Source organism: Lotus japonicus, chromosome 3 (genome assembly GCF_012489685.1).
Source record: "Lotus japonicus ecotype B-129 chromosome 3, LjGifu_v1.2".
NCBI lineage: Eukaryota > Viridiplantae > Streptophyta > Magnoliopsida > Fabales > Fabaceae > Lotus > Lotus japonicus.
Genome location: NC_080043.1, coordinates 39,604,997 through 39,626,791, shown reverse-complemented (window position 1 = coordinate 39,626,791; position 21,795 = coordinate 39,604,997). Strand labels below are relative to the sequence as shown.

The following is a 21,795-nucleotide window of genomic DNA, read 5'->3' as shown; positions in this document are numbered from 1 at the left end:
TTCGTGTGAAAAAAAAAAAAAAAACTGGTTGAGCATTCACATCGGTTTTCAGTCTAACTGATGTGAAAAGTATACTTTTCACATCGGTTTTCAGTCTAACTGACTTTTCACATCGGTTTTTTGTCTAACCGATGTGAAAAGTATACATATTTCACATCGGTTTTTTGTCTAACCGATGTGAAAAGTATACATTTCACATCGGTTGGATGAAAGAACCGATGTGAAAAGTGTACATTTCACATCAGTTGGCTGACTTAACCGATGTGAAAAGTGTACATTTCACATCAGTTGGCTGATTGAACCGATGTGAAAAGTGTACATTTCACATCAGTTGGTTGACTTAACCGATGTGAAAGGTATACTTTTCACATCGGTTATAAACCCGATGTGAAAAGGTTAGGAGATACCACATCAACATTGTTTACATCGGATAAAAACTGATGTTAAAACTCAAAAATACCCGATGTGAAAACTAGTTTTTCTAGTAGTGATTGTCATAGTTGTGAGATTGATTGATTATATTAAATTACATAATTTATTATTTGTTAGTGAAGTGTGAAGAATTTATGTGGAACATAGATAAGTTTTTACATTATTTAGTATTATGCGTATCCATATGATATGAGTTCTCATCCTTATGTTGGAATGATGTTCTATGCGACATCGCTCAGGTGTCGAGGATAGTGGAGCTTCTCGCAAGGTTAGTCGGAGGAGTTAGTCTGTTATAGGTAGTTTAGTTATGGGAGTCATGCTCTATTATTTAACACGGGGAAACATTTAGTATTTTACCTGGATGTTAAGAGTTATTTCATGTACTCTCTTAATTTATTTTTGGGTTATGTTTTATCTTTGAGTTGAAAAATAAATCCGCTGTGCTATGCATATGAAGTTGAGACATTAAAGTTGGAAAATTTATATATTTATTATGAGCATGACAGGTGTTTTGATTTATGTATATGGAGAATAAATGTGACACCCTCTATGTTATGCATTTTACTCTGATTTATGCTATAATAATTGCGCGGGGTTTAGAGGGTGTTACAGTTTGCATTTATGCAAATGAAAGAAACAAATATCTCAGCAAACTTGGGTGCTTTGTTCGCGACTTTTACTCAAATGGTAATTTTGCTTCTTGATTTAACTAAGGTAATATGTTGCAGTTTTTAATGAGTACAAATGCTGATTTGGTGTGGTTTTAATTTTTAAGGACAATGCCAATGCTAATGATGAACCGGTTGAAAATGTTGATCATGCAAAGGGATTTCACTAATGTTAGTGAGGTTAGTCATGTTTGCTACTACTTTGGAAATTTAGTTTTGAATGCTGAATGTTTTCATTTCTATTTCTCATTGAAGTGATTATTTGATTGGGTCCTTGCTTCCACAATTGTTCTGTCATCCACTTTGTTTTAGCATCTTGTTTAACTGTAGTATCTGTTTGGGACTTGAGAAATTTTATGTGGGTTTTCCCCCTTTTTTATTCTAAAAAGACTTGATAATTCAGTGATCTTTTCATCTGTAGAGAATTAATGTTTGGTCTGAAACTTAAATGGCACTGCTGTAACTATATCTATGTGTGCGATTAATGGAAGAACTTCATGTTTTATAAAGCATTGTACTTCCAATTTTATTGAACCCTTTAACTCTGATTTGTACATGAATCTATTTCCATCTTAATTTTGATTTCATTTTAGATAATTCATACTTTCAGATTATTATATTGACTTATGGTTTATTAGTATCAGCTACTGATTAGAAATTTGACAAATGTCTACCCTTTTCATTGCAGGGTCAATTAATGACAAAATAGATACAATGAAGAAATGTCTAAAAATAATTGAGTTTTTAAATTCTTGTGTACTCAAATTCAGATGCTAGAACCATATATTTACTTTCATGTTCATGTTGGATTGAACCTTGTGACATCTTGAGGCATACTCAAAATTTAGTAAAGATGTTGCATATTTGAGATATGTAAAAGTAGTGAATTATAATTTTTTTTATGAGTGACTGAACCACCTTTGAAGAGTGGTCTTACAATTACTTGTAGCATTATCATACTCATGCTTATTAATATTCATTATGTTATTTTTTATCCTATTCTCTCTTTGCTTACTTTGGTGTTAGTTTAATCCCTAATCACCAATATATTAGAGATTTTAAGAATTCATTTAAATTGATTCACAAATAAAATAAAATAAAATTCACTTAGATGGGTCAAAACCTGAATTATGCATTTTGTGGCACTTAAAGGATGTCAGTAAAGTTTGAGCCTAATTCAATGGTTGGTGCATTTCGTGGCATTTAAAGATGCCAATACCAGTAGTGACATACAAAACCGACATTTAAGCAAAAAATGCCACAAAGGCAGTTGTGGCACCTGGAATAGGGGCACTTAAAGTGAATGCCAGTAATAACATTTGTGGCACTTATTAAATGCCACAATTTAACAAAATAAATGCCTCTAAAAAACACTTTTTTGTAGTGGATATATGATAACAAATAGCTACAAAATTGAGAGAAAATTAAACTGTCTCATTATTTGTATGTCTAAGTATCATTACTCCAAGCATACTTAGAAAAAAAAAATTAATGTAAAATTTTAGCAATGTAAAATCATAAAGATGTAGTACTAAATACTTTTAGAAACCGGTAAATAAGAAGCAGATGACATTTTAGAAATTAATTACTAGTTTAATTTAAAAAGAATATTGGGCTTTGTGATGGGTGGGGTGTTAAAATAAACTCCCTTCTTCAAATGAAAGCATATTCAACTTGATGGCTGACTTTTTGTGACGGCAAGAAAGATGCCAAATTCCCCATGTGTGTACGGTGTACGGAGTTTTGGGATTAAACAATAGCAGACATAATCTATAAAGATGTTGCTGGCAGTACTATAGTTTATTGTTTTTTTTTCTCTGTCAATTTTCTCTCGTGTTATATTCAATTCTAATCACTTTCCTCAGATTATGACTAGCACAAATCGTTCATATCTATATAATTACGATAATATTACTAGCTACGTATATTGTCTATCAAAGCTAGCCACACCTCTCAATTGAGCTTTCCCTTTACTTATATAACCATCATACATTATACATATGCATATGATAAACGCACACACATCATCATTATTACAGGCAAGTTCTTATGGAGGAAGGAGAATATCAAAGATCCCTTGAAGAAACGCCAACATGGTCTGTCTCAATCTTTTGCTTCTTCCTCCTTATAATAACTTTGATCATTGAAGGAGGTATCCACAAATTGACTAAGGTAATTAATATATAGACTACTAGTACATTTATGGGATAATCCTCTAATTGGTCCCTGTGGTTGTGTGGCCGTCTGAAATTAGTCCCTCTCGTAAAATCTAAGTCCTCGTGTTTGAAAAGTGTGTGGAAATTAGTCCTTCCGGCGAGGACCTGCTACATACACTTTTTCAAACGCGAGGACTTAGATTTTACGGGAGGGACTAATTTCAGACGGCCACACAACCACAGGGACCAATTAGAGGATTAACCCTACATTTATTAACCATATGTAGGAAATTAATTATAGCTTATCGATGAGTAGATATAAATTTCATGAACATTAAGAATTCAATCCTGACCTTGTTTTTCATGTATCATCATCAAATGCTTCAGTTCCTGAGGAAAAAGAAAAGAAAATCACTAGAGATGGCTCTAGTTAAAACTAAAACAGGTTGGTTTGTATCCTATATTGGCAACTTTTTTTTCTCAACAATGATGACTTATTTTGATGAAAAGCTAGTTTAATGAATTTGGTATTTGTTGTTGTCTCAATCGGCGATGGATGAATAGAAATGATGAAATTGGGTTTCATGTCGTTTCTTCTTACAATATCGGAAGACGTGCCGATATCCAAAATCTGCATCAACAAGGCTGTGGCAAATTCATTCTTACCATGTAAAGATTCTGCTGATAATTACTTAACAGGATTAGCTTCTGCCTCAGCTTCTCGTGATTCAACCACACAATTAGACAAAACTCCACCTACCAACGATTCTGCATATGAGGTCAACTATTGTGAAGCAAAGGTGGGATTAATTAATTCATTTATATATAGTCGGCATCTATATAAATGGCATATCACATGTTGAATTAGTTTTTAGGTAGGGTTAATCCTAACTCAAATGCTTATGTTTTTATAAGTAACTCAAATTTTGATACAGTATAACAACTATTCTGTTTATTAGGTCAACCAAAATATTCATATTCCATAAACTTTAAGCTTTAAATGTTCAGATATGGGCGTGACAGAGTTCAGAAGCTCCACGGAGCAATTGCCAAATAAGTTAACATATAGGCCAGGGTATCATCACTCTTATATAAGCTAGTTTTTATTTATAGATAATTAGCTCTAACTGTAATTCTAAATAGTTGAACTTATTATTAATCTAGTTGTTGGGTCATCTGCATATGTTCATGTTCGCAAACTTCACGCTTTCAATGTCCAATTTTGTACATGAGATGATGTGTTGAGAAGTCTCATAGAAATATTACCAAATAAGTTAATATATACGGCATAGCTAACACCCATAAGTTAGTTTTTGGCATAGAGTTAGTCCTAACTCAAATACTCATATAAGGTGAAATGAATGTTTATTGCCAAATATGAGAAGTGATTGTGATATATTATAAATGGGTGGTTGAGATTATTTAATAATCACACAATTTTATGTTTTAATATTAACCATTGATATAATGGTTATGATGATTTCACTTCTATATATCATCTTGCAAAATAACAAGTATTTTCATCTTGTCGGATGAAGATCTTCTATCTTCAACCAGCGTCTTATTCTCTATTCCATCAATAAAATTATATTATGTCAATTAAAAATTGTAAATATAAAATTTATAAATGTCACTTCTTCATGTATTTCTTAATTGATGTATCATAATTTCAATGTCTTAAGACAGGAAATAGGAAATGAGACATTTTTTGTTACATAAAATTAAATCTCAATCCCACCTTCCCATTGCTTTGGGATTTATTTATGTGTATGTTATGGTTAATCACTTAAATATTTATGATTGGTGATGAGCGCAGGGCATGGTTAGTCTAGTTTCAAGTGACGGAATTCTGCAGCTAAATATCTTCATCTCCATTTTGGCAGTGTTTCATATTCTGTACTGCACTTTGACAATGGGCCTTGGGAAGGCAAAGGTATATATGTTCACCACTTTCAATTCTGTAGAAAATACTAGAAGATAGTGGTCCAATATGAAAATTGTCTTTCTTAATTTTTCAAATTCAATGCAAAATAGCAGTTTTGTTAACATGTAACATGATAACCCATTCATGATCTTTCACAGGAGAATTTGAATGTCAGGTGGATCATTTTCAACATTATAATGCATTGACTACTAAGTACCAATTGAACAAGCCAACTTAATTACCACTTGCATGTCCATCATTATCTTCCCGTAGAGTGCTTAAAGTAAAAATTAGGGAGTCCAATATTTTAAATTTTATCGATCACAAACTAAATGATATCCAAAAGATAGTGTTTTGAAAAATTGAACACGCAACTATTCGTTCTAGCTCCTAACCACCTATCGATTATTTTACTGACAAATATGTGGGTTTCTTTTAGATTTATTTGTGAAAATAAATTTTTTAATTAAAATTAATTTTAAAAAAATTAAGATATTTGTTTCAGATATTTTAAATCATTATTTAAAAAAAATGAAAAAACTATTTGAAAAATCTACTTTAACTAGGTTATAAAAAAAATTATTATGATAAATGAGAAAGAAGATTAAAAAGGTGATTTTAATGGCACCGAATGATAACTCAAGTGGTAAGAGTTGGAACATTTGGGTAGGGAAGGCGAAGGTTTAGGGATCAATCCGTGAAATGTGAAAGACTATTCCAAAAAATTGAAAAAATACATGATACTGTCGGGTCATCGGTAATTTGGGGGAAAATAATTTTTTTGATGGGATTAGCATCAATTAAATTATTCCCATTCTACCTGGATCTGGTATCATAAGTCATATCGTTTCGACTTTTTCGGGAAAACCGGTCTTCGGGTATCTAGGCATGGTTTATGCCATGATCAGTATAGGTGTTCTTGGATTCTAGAGTGTCAAGGCCAGGAGGAGGCAAGGGAAGTTTATTTTGGGAAGCAAGCCCCTCAACTTATCCGCTTATTGGAAAGTCTCTTAACGCCTTCTTTTTTCTTCTCATCGTGAGTACGATTTCGAGCATAAAGAGAGAAGGAAAAGGGAACTATTTAGCAAGCGTTTCTATCCAATCGCTACATAGACACAATACAATGTCTCACTCTCAGAGGTGGCCCTTGAGTTCATTTGCTTTTGGTTTAATATGGTATCGATACCTATAGCTATTTTTCCAGTTTGTCGGTCCCCAATTATAAGTTCTCGCCTCGAAAACCTAAGGGTTCCTCCGCAAGGTTCGTCCACGGAGGGTGAGTCAGGGCCTAAGATCCCCCATTTTCGACGAAGATCCTTTCCGAATGATCTCTAGTCTACTGTAAGCCACGTCGCATCACCCGCATGTGCAGAGGATGCCTACCCCACACACATGTACGGTACAGTACAATACGAGACGATGGAATGCAATGGGATGGGTGGTAGAGGGCTGCCTGCGCCCAAAAGCGATGATTCACTTGTCCCCTTGTCCATAGGGACCTCGTGGCATACAACCAAAACAACTCCCGCTATATAGCCGCCCCTATCTCTCTTTTTACAGCCTCGTGAACGGACTAAAGAAGGGAAGTTACAGAACGGGGCAGTGAAGGCTCGAGAAGTAGACAGCAAGCTTTTCTCAGCCCCTAACCTTTCTCTCCTTATTAAATGAAGGCGCGCGATTTTTCATATATAAATGTAACTAATATATCTCCTTCATAAAGCATTTCTCCATAATGTCCATGAATAGTTGCTCCCGGAGTTGCCAAATAAGGATTGTTGTTTTAGAATAGAGAGTCGTTGTTCCTTATTCCGCTAGTCATTTATTTTTTATCTTTCCTATCGTGACAACTCTGGTTTCCCCACCTTTTTTTTCGTTTTGGGGCCCTACTAAAATAAAATCCTTAATCTTTCTTTCATGGGGTTTTTCGATTTTTTATATGGTTCCGCGTTTTAAAAAACAAAAAAACGCGATTGATTGTTGGAAGAGTTTTCACCGAAGCCGGTTACCGCCTTCCGGTTTGTCTCAGTAGAGTCTTTCAGTGGCATGTTTCGGTCCTCTTTCCCATTACTTAGAAAAAGTGAGCCACCGGGTCAATGGCTTTATCAACAATGTTGCTCGTTAGTAATTTATAAATTGAAATCATTCAATCACTTGGAGGTCTTTTGAAAATATTACTTTGGTTTACTGTTAGGTGTTTGTGATCAAAACTATTACACGCAATTTATTAGAAATCTTAAGTTAGAATCACAAACCACAAAACCTTAGGCTTAAGGCAATGAGTTTGTGTGTTTTTTATTATATATACACTTGTGCACTAGGTAATCTAGGTAATGTGTGACTTTTTTGAGTCACCACTTGTTATCTCTATTACAATTTCTCCTTATTCTTTTGCTTATTTCCCATGTTCACATAAATTGTGAATACTGGTAGTTTAAGGGACGCAAAATACTGGTCTGGTCAATCCTAAGCCCCATAGAAAAGTCATATTGAGGGCAAAGTATTGGAAATAACTGTCTAATACAAGCTAAATTTGGATCATCAGATCACACTAAGTCGAGGGCATCCATGTATTAAGGGAGAAGCTGTTAATAATATAACACTTTTCTTTCTTTCTTTTACAGATGAGAAGATGGAAAAAATGGGAAGACGAGACTCAATCACTTGAATATCAAATAGCTAATGGTAACCTCTTAATGTGTTTCTTACATGTTATTTGATTTAATTTAGAGAGACTCCATCACTTGAACCCAACCTTGACCTTACCATTATTCCTGTTACTTGTAAACTTTCTGAGTAACAGATTCAAGAAGGTTCCAGTACACAGGTCAAACATTGATTGGCAAGCGTCATTTGAAATTCTGGACCAATTTTTCTCCCTTACTTTGGATGGTAAGTGAATATGAGTGGAAGTTTTAATGGTTAAAAGGCCATTATTATATAAAACACTTAAACAAATCCTTAGTTTTATACTAATAAGTAAATGTCATTTTTTATAGGTTTGTTTTCTTAGGCAATTCTATGGCCCAGTCTCAAAAGATGATTACTTTGCTCTACGAAATGGGTTCATTGCAGTAAGTGAAACGTCTATATCAACTTCCTCACTGGGATTTCATGGTACTCTTCTTCAAGCAACATTAATATATTTTAGACCAATTTTACTATTTATGGGCCCTGGTTTTGCTAGATCAAACCTAATAACATTGTGAAACATTCAAACATAATTATTTACTTGGGATTGTATAGCGTCCACCACCTGTTCGGGTGGTGATGTAAACACTGTTACCAAATTGCTGTGAATTAGCTGCGAGAGTAGCAAATTGGTACATAACTTTTGGGCAACTGTCTTGCTGTCATTTTCCTTAGTTACAAACATTATTTCACATGGTTATAAATTCTCTGTATACAAATTACAAGTGGTGTACTGGTACATATTAGAGAAAGCCAATTTTTTCACTCAGGACATTAAACTGCAATTTTTATTCCTGAAACTGCAGGCTAATATTTCTGTAGGAAGCACTTTCAACTTCAAGAAATTTCTTTCCCGCACTTATGATGAAGCTTTTGAGAAGATTGTTGGAACCAGGTACTCCATGATCAGATAAAAAACAGGGCTATTCCTTTTTTTATAAAGCAGATTCCTTTTGTTAACAAAATTCATGAGCTAATTTTGATGCTCTTGCAGGTTTTGGATCTGGATTTTCTCCATATTTTTCATTTTTCTCAGCGCACATGGTATGACATATACTACTAAGTTGTTGCCAGTCTCGTCCATAAATATTTTATCTGTGATTTACTTTCATGGCATGTAAGCAATTTTTTAAAATAGCGATCATATATTACTTAAATATGATTGTCTTGGTTAGATTCTTATAGTTTAAACAATAATAAAAAAACAATTTTTATAACTAAATCATCAGCATTTAACAGTGATTTCATTTTGTTTGTAGAGTTCTATCATTACTACTGGCTTCCATTTCTTCCACTTGTGGTAAGTTGATAAAATGTCATTTCATGTTTTCCATTGCAATTAATTGGTTGAAGAACTGTTTCTTTAGCAACTTTTTGTTTGCTTTTTTCATATTCTGTATTGAAGGTTGCTCTGCTTGTTGGGACAAAACTGCAACTCATCATAATGAAGATGAATGTAGATAGTTGCAAAAGAAGTCCAGTGATCAAAGGAACTCTACTTTTGAGACTCAGTGACGAGTATTTCTGGTTTCATCGACCTGAATGGCTTCTCCATTTACTCCAATTCATCCTTATCCACGTATATACTCATCTCACAAACTACCATGAATATAAGACTTTATCAACCTTGGACCAAAGAAAGATTATATTCACAAATTAAAATAGCTTTTGCAAATTAATTTTAACATAAAGAAGTATATCATAATTTATAAATAGTGTAGACTAAATTTTATTTAACAATTAAATTTCATTATTCCCAAATGATTGTTGAAGTGTGGGACATATACGTTGAAGACGGGAATGTCAAACAAAAAAATTTCAGTCCACGTGTAGAAATGTTTATTGATGTTATAACCATTCCAGTCATCAAACATCTTTCAACAACTTTAAGAAACAAACTATATTAGAATTAGGGAGGCCTCTACCTCAAAAGCTAGCTTTGGGAAAAAGGTTGTACTACCTTTTATAAACACTTATTTGATCATACATTTGGTCAATGTGAGACTTCTCAACACATCCTCCGACGTTCGAGGTTGGACATCGATCTGGAGCATGGAACTTGCACGGATGAACATATAGGAGTGACCCATATATGAGTAGTCTCCAATAAACATATATAGGATAAGTTCTACAACCATATTAGAATTTGAGAGTTCTAACTCTACCTCAAGAATTAACTGTGAGATGTATATTACTTTTTATAAACACTTATTTGATCATACCTTTACTAATGTAGACTTGTCAAAACTAAAAAGTAAGTGGAGTTTTATATTTCTCAAACACTAAAAGACACTTTGTTTTGTGTTCCTCTTGTTTGCAAGTCAAAACCCCCCTATTTCAGGAAATGGTTAAGGGTCATATTAGTCCCTGTATTTGTAAAATTGTTTGATTTTGGTCTCTTAGTTAAAAAACCGCCACTAACTGTATTATAAACCGCCACTAACGGTAAAAAAAACCGCCACTAATCGTCATTTTTTGGCTGAGGGACCAAAATCAAACACTTTAACAAACACGGGGACTAATATGACCCTTAACCCTTAAGGAAAACTAAAAAATATAATTAAGAAGTGGTTTTGGAGGGATGTTGGAGGGTTTCTTGAAATACCCCAAAATCCTTCCCCCTTCTTTAAAACTCACAAACAAGGGAAGAGCTTTTTGGAAGTCTCTCTCTTCCCTTTCAGAACTCAACTCACATAGCATGGATTTTGGAATCAGTTGTAAATTTAAAGAAAATGAATATGCTTTTGTTTATATACAAGATAACACACCATAATAACAACAGCTGTTATGATTTATGGCAGAACTCCTTTCAACTTGCATTCTTCACCTGGACTTGGGTAAGTAACTCACATAACGCCTTTAAACTGTTTATATGCTTTTTTGGATGACTCTACTCACAAACAACAGTATGAATTTGGTCCAAGGTCTTGCTTCAATCGAGAAAAAGAGGACATCGCCATAAGGATGGTCATGGGTGTAGCTGTGCAGCTCCTCTGTGGTTATGTGACTCTCCCCCTTTATGCACTTGTTACTCAGGTAAAGATATGTTACTCCCTCAATCTTTTTTAATTTTATGTCTGTTTGCAAGATTTTAAGGGATGGCACTCAACAATGTTTTAATACATGGGAGTTAAATACGGTGATTCAAAATCAGAGTACACAGAAACAACCTCCTTTAGCTTTAGCTTTTGTGACTGTTCATTATGACTTTAGCTTCATGATGGGTTTTCACTGTGTATCCGTATATGCATTGAACAAGAGTTCCTCAAACTCCTTCCTCCTTAATAAAAAAACTAAGGTTTCTCATAAGCCTCCCATTTTTGCTTGCACCCCATCCACAATTCAACTCACAAGCAGAGCCAGGCCATAACTTTAGTGAAATTTCAAAAGGACTTGTTTGTGTTAATAGTCATACAAAATAAGATAGTTGATTTAAAACAGTGATTATCACAATCTGCATTATACTGTCAAGGGAAATGCTAAACTGCCTAAACAGGAGAAAATGAAATTTGTCTTATCATTGCTATCCTTTTTTAATTTGAGAATGCTTATTTGTCACCTGTCCACGTTATAAACATATGACTTCTAATTTTAATAATTGCACTGATTCATACAAAAAATTCTCATACTGAATAGCAATTGTTGTATTGCCAATATGTCACAGATGGGTTCTAGCATGAGTAGAGCAGTTTTCACTGAGCGTGTTGCTCAGGGCCTAAAAAGTTGGCACAAAAAGGCTAAGCAATCTCTTTCCCAAAACAACTCAGTTACTAGCAGACACTCACTTTCTTTACACTCCAAAACAAGTGAGAATTCATTAAGAGGCTCTGTGGAGAGCATTCACACCCCAGAAAATGAAGAAGAGAACTTGCACCCAGACATGGTCTTGAATCATCCTTCTGAGGAAGAGATATCAAGTCATTCCACTTCACAGACCAAACCAGTTGTGGAAGAAAACCTCAAGATCATCACCAGAGAAAGCTATGACGGTGAGATCTCCTTTGGAAGCAGCTGGAAGATGAATATGGGTAGTAGCAGGGGCATTGGAGAAATTAGTTCAATTGCTGAAGAAGATGATATTGATAGATTACCTGAGGCTGAGTTAATTCCTTAGAGACTAGTAATATTTGTTTTAAAATCTGGCTCTTTGAGACATTTCTGCAAACACTTGTCTGTCTATATCTGATTAACATGCAGCAGCAATCTACTGTCTTATAATCATAAAGTAGATAGATATACTAGATAAATAGACATCTGGCGGCCCAAATATCAGCATCAACCACCAGTATATAATTGTGTTCCAAATCAGTTTGTTTGAGGAAGCAAAGTAAGAAAAAGTTCAGAAAAATAAGTTCAACATTTGCTAAATGATAGTTAATTTGTGATCTGAAAAGTGTTATTTTCTATGTATTTCTTTTGGGATGGTTACTTCAGGTGATTTAGAAAATCCTATTTAATTGGGTTCTGTAGTGGCTTAGATAGATACTAGTATGTATACCCGTGCCCATGCACGGGGACATAGTTCCAAGTATATAATAATTTGTTTTTAATATATAGAATTATTTATTTTGTATAAATGAAAAGTAAATGTAAATATTATTTTTTATTTGATTAATTTGTTTATGATATAATAATATAATAAATTGTATGATTTTGTTTTTTTTTCTCGTTTTTCCTATCTCCAAATAAGTTTACAGAATTTATAACTTATAAAATTTGATAGAAAATATGGATTACATATTAAATTTTTACACTATATCATTGTGATTTGCTAAACTCAAAAAAAATACGGATGGGTAAAAAAATTTAAAGGATGCAATAATAATTTTCTTATATAAAATACTATAATATATTTATCAAAAAGTAAGAACATTTAACTAAAACTCGCAATAGATATCTCTGGTGGAAAAACACCACATTCCAGTAAAGCATACAAAATTGTTGGATTTAAAATCCAATCTATCTAATTGTTAACTACCAAGAAAAATAAAAAACACAACTGCAAAATTTCAATAATTGACTTTTGGTTGGAGAATATTTTCACGAAATTAATTCGTTAATGACTCCAACATGAATAACGTATGGATCATCCTTATGAATTCCAAACCAAACAGAATGATTCTCTATAAGGTTATTTGCTTTGATGAATTTTTCTACCCCTTCTTCAAGGTGCACTCAGACTCTCTCTTTGGGTTCCAAACCAATTCAAAGTAAAATCTCATGTTTTTCTATCTCGCAGAACCAAATTGTAATGCTTCTGTATATCTACTCCTAAAAATTATATTAAAACATTTTCTATTAGTTCCCACTTGAAGGTATTTTCATACTAAATGTTCCCCTTAGAATCAGCCTTTTTTTATACCCCAACAAGTTTTGACTATATATTTTCTATCCCCGTGTGACAAATTGTTCTCTCTCTCTAATGTATAAATGACTTGTTATTCCAACAACTTGTTCATTTGGAAGCTGAATTTGTCTATGTTGTGAGATTGTTATGCTGATTGGATGCATAGAAAACTTGAATTTAGTGACTTAATAATATATTTTACTTTCTCATCGAAAAACTTAAACATAAAAAATATAAGCTATATATGTTCATTTATTCCAATTGTCGTCAATATAAACTAAATATGTTTATTCTTCTCTAATTCCTCGAGGGAGACCTATATTCACAATCAAATTAAAATATTTATGTATATTTACTCTTAAATTATTTAAAAAGTATGAGAAAAGTACTAAATTATAACAAAACATTTTCTATTAGTTTCAACTTGAAAGCATTTTTATGCAAAATGTTTCTCATGTAGGAGCTTTAATTTTTGCTATATAATTAATAAATATAGACTAAATATGTTTATTTTTCTCTAATTCCTCATGGAAGCTCTATATTCACAGTCAAATTATAATGCTTATGTATATCCACTCTTAAATTATTTAAAAAGTATAAGAAAAGTACTAAAATTATAACAAAAATTTTTCTATTAGTTTCAACTTGAAAGCATTTTTATGCAAAATGTTCCTCCCCGTAGTTGGATTGTACTCCATGCTTGAGAGTCATGCTCTCAAGAATTTAGCTAGTATACCTTTTGCTTTCCAAAAAAAAAACTTAAAACAAAAATAAATATAACTGAAAATGTTCTCCCCTCTGCTTCCCAATTTTCACAATTAAATTATATTACTTCTATATATATTCTCTTAAAATCATTTAAAAAGTCTAAAAATAGCATAAACTTATGTAGAAAATTTTATCGAAAACGGCTGATAGACATATTTATCATAGTTTATATATTTTTACTTCTAAACATATTTAATTATAACTCCACCATCTGAATTAGCAAAAGAAGATATTTCCTTATTAATTCTTAACAGGAAGAATAATAATTAAAAGTTCTTTCTGGTCAAAACAGGAACATCCTTGAAAATAAACAATTTAATGTTTCAACATTTCAAATTCATAAATTCGACCGCTCAATTAAAATTTCCCCATTAATAACTTCAATGAGCCCCTAAAAATAAGTATAGTCTATATTATGTTAACATTTTCTATTCCCTATACGACATACTTTTAAGGAGCCATACCGATAGAAAGGTGCTAAAAGTTTATTAGGATAAAAATATTTCTTTTAATAGTCTGCCGGATTGCATGATCTCTACCTCCAACAGAAAAATTCTCATATTTCAAAAGCTCTAATATTCAAGATCATCTTCTCTTTCAATGGTAATAGAACCTAAAAATTCTTGAGTTATTTATAGGAGCTATAAGAGGGGTGGCAAAATTAACCAATCAATGAAAAACATAAATTTATTCTCATCACTCAATGAAAAAAGAAATACAAAAGGCTCTTATTAAACATAGTTTTATTCTTAATTTGAAGACTACTTCTGAAACAAACTAAAGGTTATCAATGAATGAAACAACAATATTAAAATAGAGTGAGTTGATGATTTGGATCAAAACTACATCTTATTTATAATAGAAGCCTCAAGTCAATTTGATTGTATGGGTGGCAAGATTCACCAATCAAATATTAATACTCATTTAAGCGGATTATGAATATCGAGAATCCATACATGGAAAGTGATAAATGGGTTGGTAAAATTTAATCTTCCAATGCTATGTTTTGGAAAAAAAAAGTATTAACTACGGTGGACCAAATGGCTTAAGAATGTAAATACCAATGAACAGTTTATGTAGAAACAACTAATTTTAGTCATCAATTTAGAACCTTGAAATATGGAAAATTAATGGCATTAAGATTCTTTTCAAGACTACTAATATAAACACGTGAACAATGATGATTAGATTTTTAAATTTCACCTAATTTCATTGGTCAGATTAGGAGGCTATAATTTTTGTTAAATTATCAAGAAAGGAAGGTAGATAGATATATTTCAAATGAAAATGGGTAGAATTCAATTTGGCTATAAATACATTTAATAAATAGATAGTAAAATAAAATTTGTTAGTGGATTGAAATTTGAATTAGTAATTAAGGCAAGATATATTGATTAAAAAAATCAAAGTTAAAATAAATTCGGTGAGATATTCTATATAGTATATAGTTCATCTTTTTATTTTTCTTCTCTTCTTATCTCTCACTTGGTGTATATAGTCGGAATGACGGGATTGGGAGTCGCTTGGATCGTTGGTTGGTGTCTGATGAGGTCCTGGTAACGTTCTCTAATATTTCTCAATCTGTTTTTCCATGGAATGTATCTGATCATAGGGCAGTGGGTTTGTTTTTTGGGCTGCCTGATTCGGGACCAAAACCATTTTATTATTTTAATCATTGGGTTGATGAGGAGGGTTTTAAGGAATTAGTGGAGGCTTGGTGGACGTTTGTTGTGTATCAAGGGTGGTCGGGTTATGTGTTGCAACAAAAGCTAAGAGGGTTGAGAGGAAAAATTAGAGAGTGGCGTAGAAAGAAGGGTGTGTGGGGTGTAGAAAAAATTGCAAATTTAGAGAAGAGATTACAGGAGGTGATGAGTGAGTTGGAAGCAGAGGGGGGTTCAGAGGCTCTGAATAAGGAGAGAAGGATGGTTTTAGAGGCTTTGTGGCGGGCATACCGTGAGGAGGAAAGAATATGGTTACAAAAGTCAAGGGTAAGGTGGTTGAAGGAGGGAGACAGAAACACAAAATACTTTCACCGTGTGTGTAAGGCACGTACAGTAAAGAAAACCATCACGCAGCTAAGGTATGGTGGGCGTCTGTTAACTACCCCAGATGAGATAAAAGAAGCTATGCGAGCACATTTCATTAATTTTTTCCGCAAGGATGGTGGTTCTAGGTCGTGGTTCTCCAACATCAAATTAAATAAAGTGTCGGAGGCACAAAAGCACTTTTTGGAAGCAGATTTTACAGTGGAGGAAATATGGGAGGTGGTAAAAAAAATTGATGGGAATAGAGCTCCAGGACCTTATGGCTTCAGCATGGATTTTTTCAAAAAAATCTGGAATTTAATTAAAGATGAACTGCTATGTTTTTTCAATGATTTTTTCATGTCAGGACGGCTGATGAGGGGTCTAAATTCTACTTTTATAGCTCTTATTCCTAAAGGGGGTCAACAAGAGCAAATATCGGACTACAGGCCAATCAGCTTAATTGGAAGTATTTATAAACTGCTGTCAAAAATCCTTTCTGTGCGTCTGAGTTCGATGTTGCCATGTCTGTTAAGTCAGAATCAATTCGCTTTCACTGCAGGTCGTCAGATTGCAGATTGCTCTCTAATTGCTAATGAAATTGTCCACACCATGGCTTCAAGGCCAGAAGGAGGTTTGCTATTTAAAATTGATTTTGCAAAAGCTTATGATAATGTTGAATGGGATTTTATGCTGGAGCTTCTGCATGAAATGGGTTTTGGGGGAAAATGGATTAGCTGGATGCAGGTGTGCGTTTCAACAGCTTCTTTAGCGGTCCTGGTTAATGGCTCGCCTTCTGACTTCTTTAATATTCAGAAGGGACTGCGTCAAGGTGATCCCCTCTCACCTTTACTATTTAATATTGTGGCAAACGGGATGTCTTGCATGCTTAATCAGTTACTGGAAGAGGACGCACCATGTGGATTGGAATTGGCGCCGGGGTTCCGCATAAATCATTTACAGTTTGCAGATGATTCCTTGCTGTTTTCTGACTGTGGTGAGCTTCAGTTCCAGACTCTGGCCATGGCAATTGAAGCTTACTTATACAGTTCAGGGTTGAAAGTAAATTTTAACAAATCAGCGGTTTATGGGGTGAACGCCCATTCTTCTATGGTACAACAAGCAGCAACTTGGTGGAATTTTAAAATCGGTACGCTACCTTTCATTTATCTTGGGTCTCCATTGGGTGGCAATCCTAGAAGATTGTCTTTCTGGAATCTGGTGCTAGAAAATATGACTGCAAAATTGGGTTTGCGGAGTTCCCGTTTTGTTGACTTTAAGTGGGCGACTTGTTCTGATAAAATCTGTTCTGAATGCTATTCCATTGTACTATATGGCTCTTTATAAAGCTCCGAAGGGGATAATTCAGCGGATAGAGAAGAATATGCGTCGTTTCTTATGGGGGGGCCCTTCTGGTGAAAATAAAATCATGTGGATAGCATGGGAAGACTTGTGTAAGGGTACCCGGTTTGGAGGCCTAGGAGTGGGTTTTCTTGAATGGAAAAATAAGGCTATGCTTTTGAAGTGGGTGTGGCGGTTTGGTCGGGAGAGAGATGCTCTATGGAGGGAGGTGGTTTGTAAAAATTATGGTTTGCCACTGCAGCTGATATCTTTTAATGTTGACCCGGCTGATGTGAAAAAATTATCTAAGCCTTTGGCAGATGTGTATAGTGTTTGGCGTGATAGTGGGCTAGTGGGAAATGTCTTTAGGGATGGTATGGCTTGTCAGATAGGGAGGGGAAGTGGTGTATTTTTCTGGTTGGATCATTGGGTAGGTTCCGCACCTCTTAAAGTGGCTTTCCCTCGGGTGTTTGCATTGCCAGTTAATAAGAGGGCATTGGTGAGGGAGTATGGCACGGTGTTAGGTCCTCAATGGATATGAAATATTGCTTTTGTACGTGATTTTCTGGGTTGGGAGAGACAACAGTATTATGATTTACAAGCACTTCTTCAGACTTTGGTTCCCAAACAGGGGGAGAGAGCGGAAAGAGATTCCATAATTTGGAAACATGATAATATGGGGCTCTACAGTGTCAAGTCTATGTGTGCAGTTGTGGAAGCCCGAAGGTTCACTGAGGAGGGATGGTCTGTCCCTCAATTCTTGAGGCCTATCTTACCTTCAAAAATTGCTTTATTTTTGTGGCAGGTGCAGAAGAACAGAATTGCTTCAAAGGAGAACTTGGAACAAAGGGGGGTGGTCTTAGAGAATGGTGCATCTTGCATTTTTTGCTTGTCTACAACCGAGACAGTGGCACACCTTTTTTTGCATTGTCCCCAGATTTGGATGCTATGGACAGCAGTGTTACAGAGGGAGGGCATTATGTGGTCTATTCCAGAATCAGTTTCGACATTGCTGGCTGAATGGAGTCTGTTACGCAAAAATACATCAAGAATTCTGTGGGAGTTGATTCCTTATGCATTATGCTGGGGGATATGGATGGCAAGGAATAATGTGATTTTCCATGATAAACTTTTTGATGCAGAAGTCATTTGGGAGTCTCATGTATTTTTATTGTTTACTTGGATAAGAGCTTGGTGGAAAGATTGTCCTTATGATGCAAGTCAGTTTGAAAGGGGTTTCTCAAAAATTGATCTAACTGCCAAGGTTAGTGTGCGGCCTCTTATCCCTTGGAAACCACCTCAAGGGACGATTTTGAAATTCAATGTGGATGGTTCTTTTCAATCAGGACGAGCAGGCATTGGGGGGATTTTGAGGAATAGTGCAAGGGAGGTGATTGGGGAATTTTCTAGAAAGGTGGAGGTAAAACGAGCTGATGAGGCGGAGGTTTTGGCAATCTTGTATGCCTTATTATTTGGTCAGCAGTTCATGATAGTTTCGGTACAAATTGAGAGTGACTCAAGTCTTGCTGTGGATTGGGTGAGCGAAACAAAAAATAGACCTTGGAATTTAAGTAACGAGTTGAATATGATTGACTATTTATATCCATTGGTGGCGTGTTGTGGGGTGTCTCATATTTTGAGGGAAGGGAATATGGAGGCGGACGAACTCGCAAAGGAGGGATGTTCTCGTGAGGTGCCAATTTGGAAATATGTTGGACAACAAGGCTAATATAACATGTTTGGCTGTTTGTTTAGTTCTTACTGTGTTTTGCAGGGTCATAAGCTATGAGAGATTTTTCTGTGTAGTATTCGCACCAATCTTGTAGCTGTTTTGCTGTTTTGTAAATTATTGGTGAGGTGTAAGACCTGGATTTACAGAACAAGTTTAATTTCCGACTCAAAAGTAGAATCAGTGTAAGCGGGACAGGAGTTTGTTGTTCGAGAAAGTTTAATGGAGAAGAAAGTTCAGGAATTGCTTGAGGAATGTTTCATAGTTGTTTTAGGAGTTAGTGCGAGTCGTCTGCACACCTGCCTTATGGCGAGAGTGTCCAGAATAGGCTAATTTCGCTTTTAAAGCAACGTTTAAGGGAGATTTCAAATCCTTGGAAAAATAAAAATTTCTCTTTATTTTTCCTTCGACCAGTGTTTCATTTCGGAACCCTGGACTGTACACACGATAGTATTCACTTCTCGGAAGTCCGACGACGCTTATTTCTTTGCTTCAAAACCCTAAATTCAATCAGTGAATGAAGACTTTTTCTATTCGGAGCTTTTAACGAAGTTTCCGTCCGCGCAGCCAGATTTGTTTCGATGTTTCCAATCTTTCTTCAGAACGAAGTTTTGTCGTCCGACCTTCACAGCAAAAAGTAGTTTTTCGGGACAGATTAACTTACACCGCTTTTGGGATTTTGGAGATCGTTTTTCCCAAATGTTAGAGATTTGTTTTGAGTTCTGGAATTCTGTCGCCAGAATCTCTCTTAGAATTCACCGATGAACGTGCTGCAAAAATCGGAATCGCGAAATTTTCATTTTCCCGCGATTTCACCTTCCTATAAATAGTTAAAAATTCAAAAATATCTTCATTTTCTTTCCATCAAGGCCGCGAGTTCAAGGAGAGAAGAGGGAGAAGAGATTTTCGCCGAAACTTGACCGATCTTCGCGCAGTTCGTTCCTACTTTAAGGTATCGAGGTAACTAGCTTGATTCTTACCTCTGATCATCGTTTCTACTGCTTTTCTTTAGTCGTTTCTGTGCTCAAAGTTTCGAGCTTTTTGTAAAACTATCTGTTTTTCTTGATTTTTCGCTTGGGGTATGTTCTGTACGTGCCCAAGAGCCTAGAACACTCGCCGGTATTCGCCGATTTTGATCGAGTTGTCAAGGATCTGAAAAACTGTTTCAAAACCCTTTTTGCGCACATTTCGAAACTTTATTGTCAAAAAGTCGCAATCTGACTTCGTGCCTTTAGGATTAGTTGCTACGGATGTCGTTAGGAACATCGCTGTCAAATTTGTTTTCCGAAGTTTTAACTTTGATGTTTTGAGCTTTTATTTTGGACCAAAACGCCCCTGCATAGCCGTATTTCGATCCGATCATCCGAAAATTTTTCCGACAGTTTCTTTGCCTTAGTTTTACCCTAAAACTACCTTATTAACAGATTAGATCGAAGAAAAAGAGCCGGAGCTCTTTTCTCTTTATGGCCGAGAGCTTAGGCAAGGGGGGGGGAGTTTTTCGTTTTCGAAAACTTGTCTTTTCGTACCCGATTGTTGTATTCTGAAGCTTTAATGCTTTGTGTATCGTTAATGAGTTGTATTGTGATCGAGCTAATCGATTTTGGTTGGATTTCTGCTTTGTTTTCTCCGATGTTCAGTTGAAAGAACTTTGGGTTTTACGGAGCAAGTGTGTGAAGGAGATTTAAACCACGAGGCTGGAGCAGCTCGAGGTTAGGGCAACTTACATATTAGCTAAGATTGCATGATAGGCGTCGATAAATTCGACTTATGTTATATTTTGATATTGATTATGATGATGATTTAATGTTATTCTGTTTTCATGACTTATGATATTGAGATGTTATTGAATTGAGCGTTTTGACGCGACTTCGGAGCGAAGAATCACTGAACTGATTCCTTTTGATATTTCGGGTTGAATGAACAACCCTAGGCAAGTCCAAACCCAAGGATTGAGATCTAGCCATTCTGTGGTAAACTTAGACTTTCCCTTGGGGGTTACATTTGGGGGGTTACATTTGGTGGGTTTTTGGAAAACTTAGAATGAATAGAATTTCGAAAACTAAAGACCTTAGAGAACTTAGTCTTCAAAGAATTAAACTCATAACCTGACTAATTAAATTCGAAACGTTTTCATTAACGAATGAACCATAGGGAACCTAAAGGGGAAAATGATTGCGAAAGACGGGGAAAAGTCGTCAAGTCTTGAATGTTACTGGGAATTGGGAAAAGCCACTGAGGCGATCTACGGTGATGATTGAAAGTCACCGAGTACTCTAGTACTCTTGTTGTTGGAGTTGTGTTGTATTGACCGACACTAAACTCTTGGGTTTTAAGCTAAACGCTTGTGTTGTGAGGACGATTCGATGTTTGGCTAACCATATTGCATCATGCATCATTTGGTGAAGAACGGGAATGCTTCATCATTCGGTGAAGAACGAGAATGCTTCATCAAGAGTGAAGAACGAGAATGCTTCACTAGTGAAGAAAGGGAATGCTTCACGAAGGTTGGGGAATTGCCTTCATCGAAGAACACCTGGGTGTATCTTCGGCATAGCGGGCTGAACCGACTATGCATGGGTTTGTAAGCGACACCCGAGCGGAAATGATTAAACACTAGGCCGGTGTTAGGACTGACTCGATGGTGCCTATCCCAAACAACTATCCGGATCATATTGAATTGCATTTCACGCATACATTCACCCTGACTGGAATTGTGTG

The 21,795-nt window shown here is 35.1% G+C and overlaps 2 protein-coding genes across 2 annotated transcripts; both read left to right on the top strand.

Moving 5' to 3' along the window:
• The first annotated feature begins 3,005 nt into the window (after positions 1 to 3,005).
• Positions 3,006 to 12,261, top strand: LOC130742573 (MLO-like protein 12). Its single transcript, XM_057594665.1, has 14 exons — positions 3,006 to 3,272; positions 3,644 to 3,701; positions 3,821 to 4,056; positions 5,073 to 5,189; positions 7,802 to 7,862; positions 7,981 to 8,069; positions 8,177 to 8,251; positions 8,675 to 8,763; positions 8,863 to 8,912; positions 9,128 to 9,168; positions 9,274 to 9,447; positions 10,670 to 10,705; positions 10,776 to 10,904; positions 11,533 to 12,261. The coding sequence occupies exons 1-14, from the start codon at positions 3,150 to 3,152 to the stop codon at positions 11,980 to 11,982; spliced, it is 1,728 nt and encodes a 575-aa protein (XP_057450648.1). The 5' UTR covers positions 3,006 to 3,149; the 3' UTR covers positions 11,983 to 12,261.
• A 5,763-nt stretch (positions 12,262 to 18,024) lies between these two features.
• Positions 18,025 to 19,077, top strand: LOC130744125 (uncharacterized). Its single transcript, XM_057596315.1, has one exon. The coding sequence runs from the start codon at positions 18,025 to 18,027 to the stop codon at positions 19,075 to 19,077; it is 1,053 nt and encodes a 350-aa protein (XP_057452298.1).
• Positions 19,078 to 21,795: the final 2,718 nt, after the last annotated feature.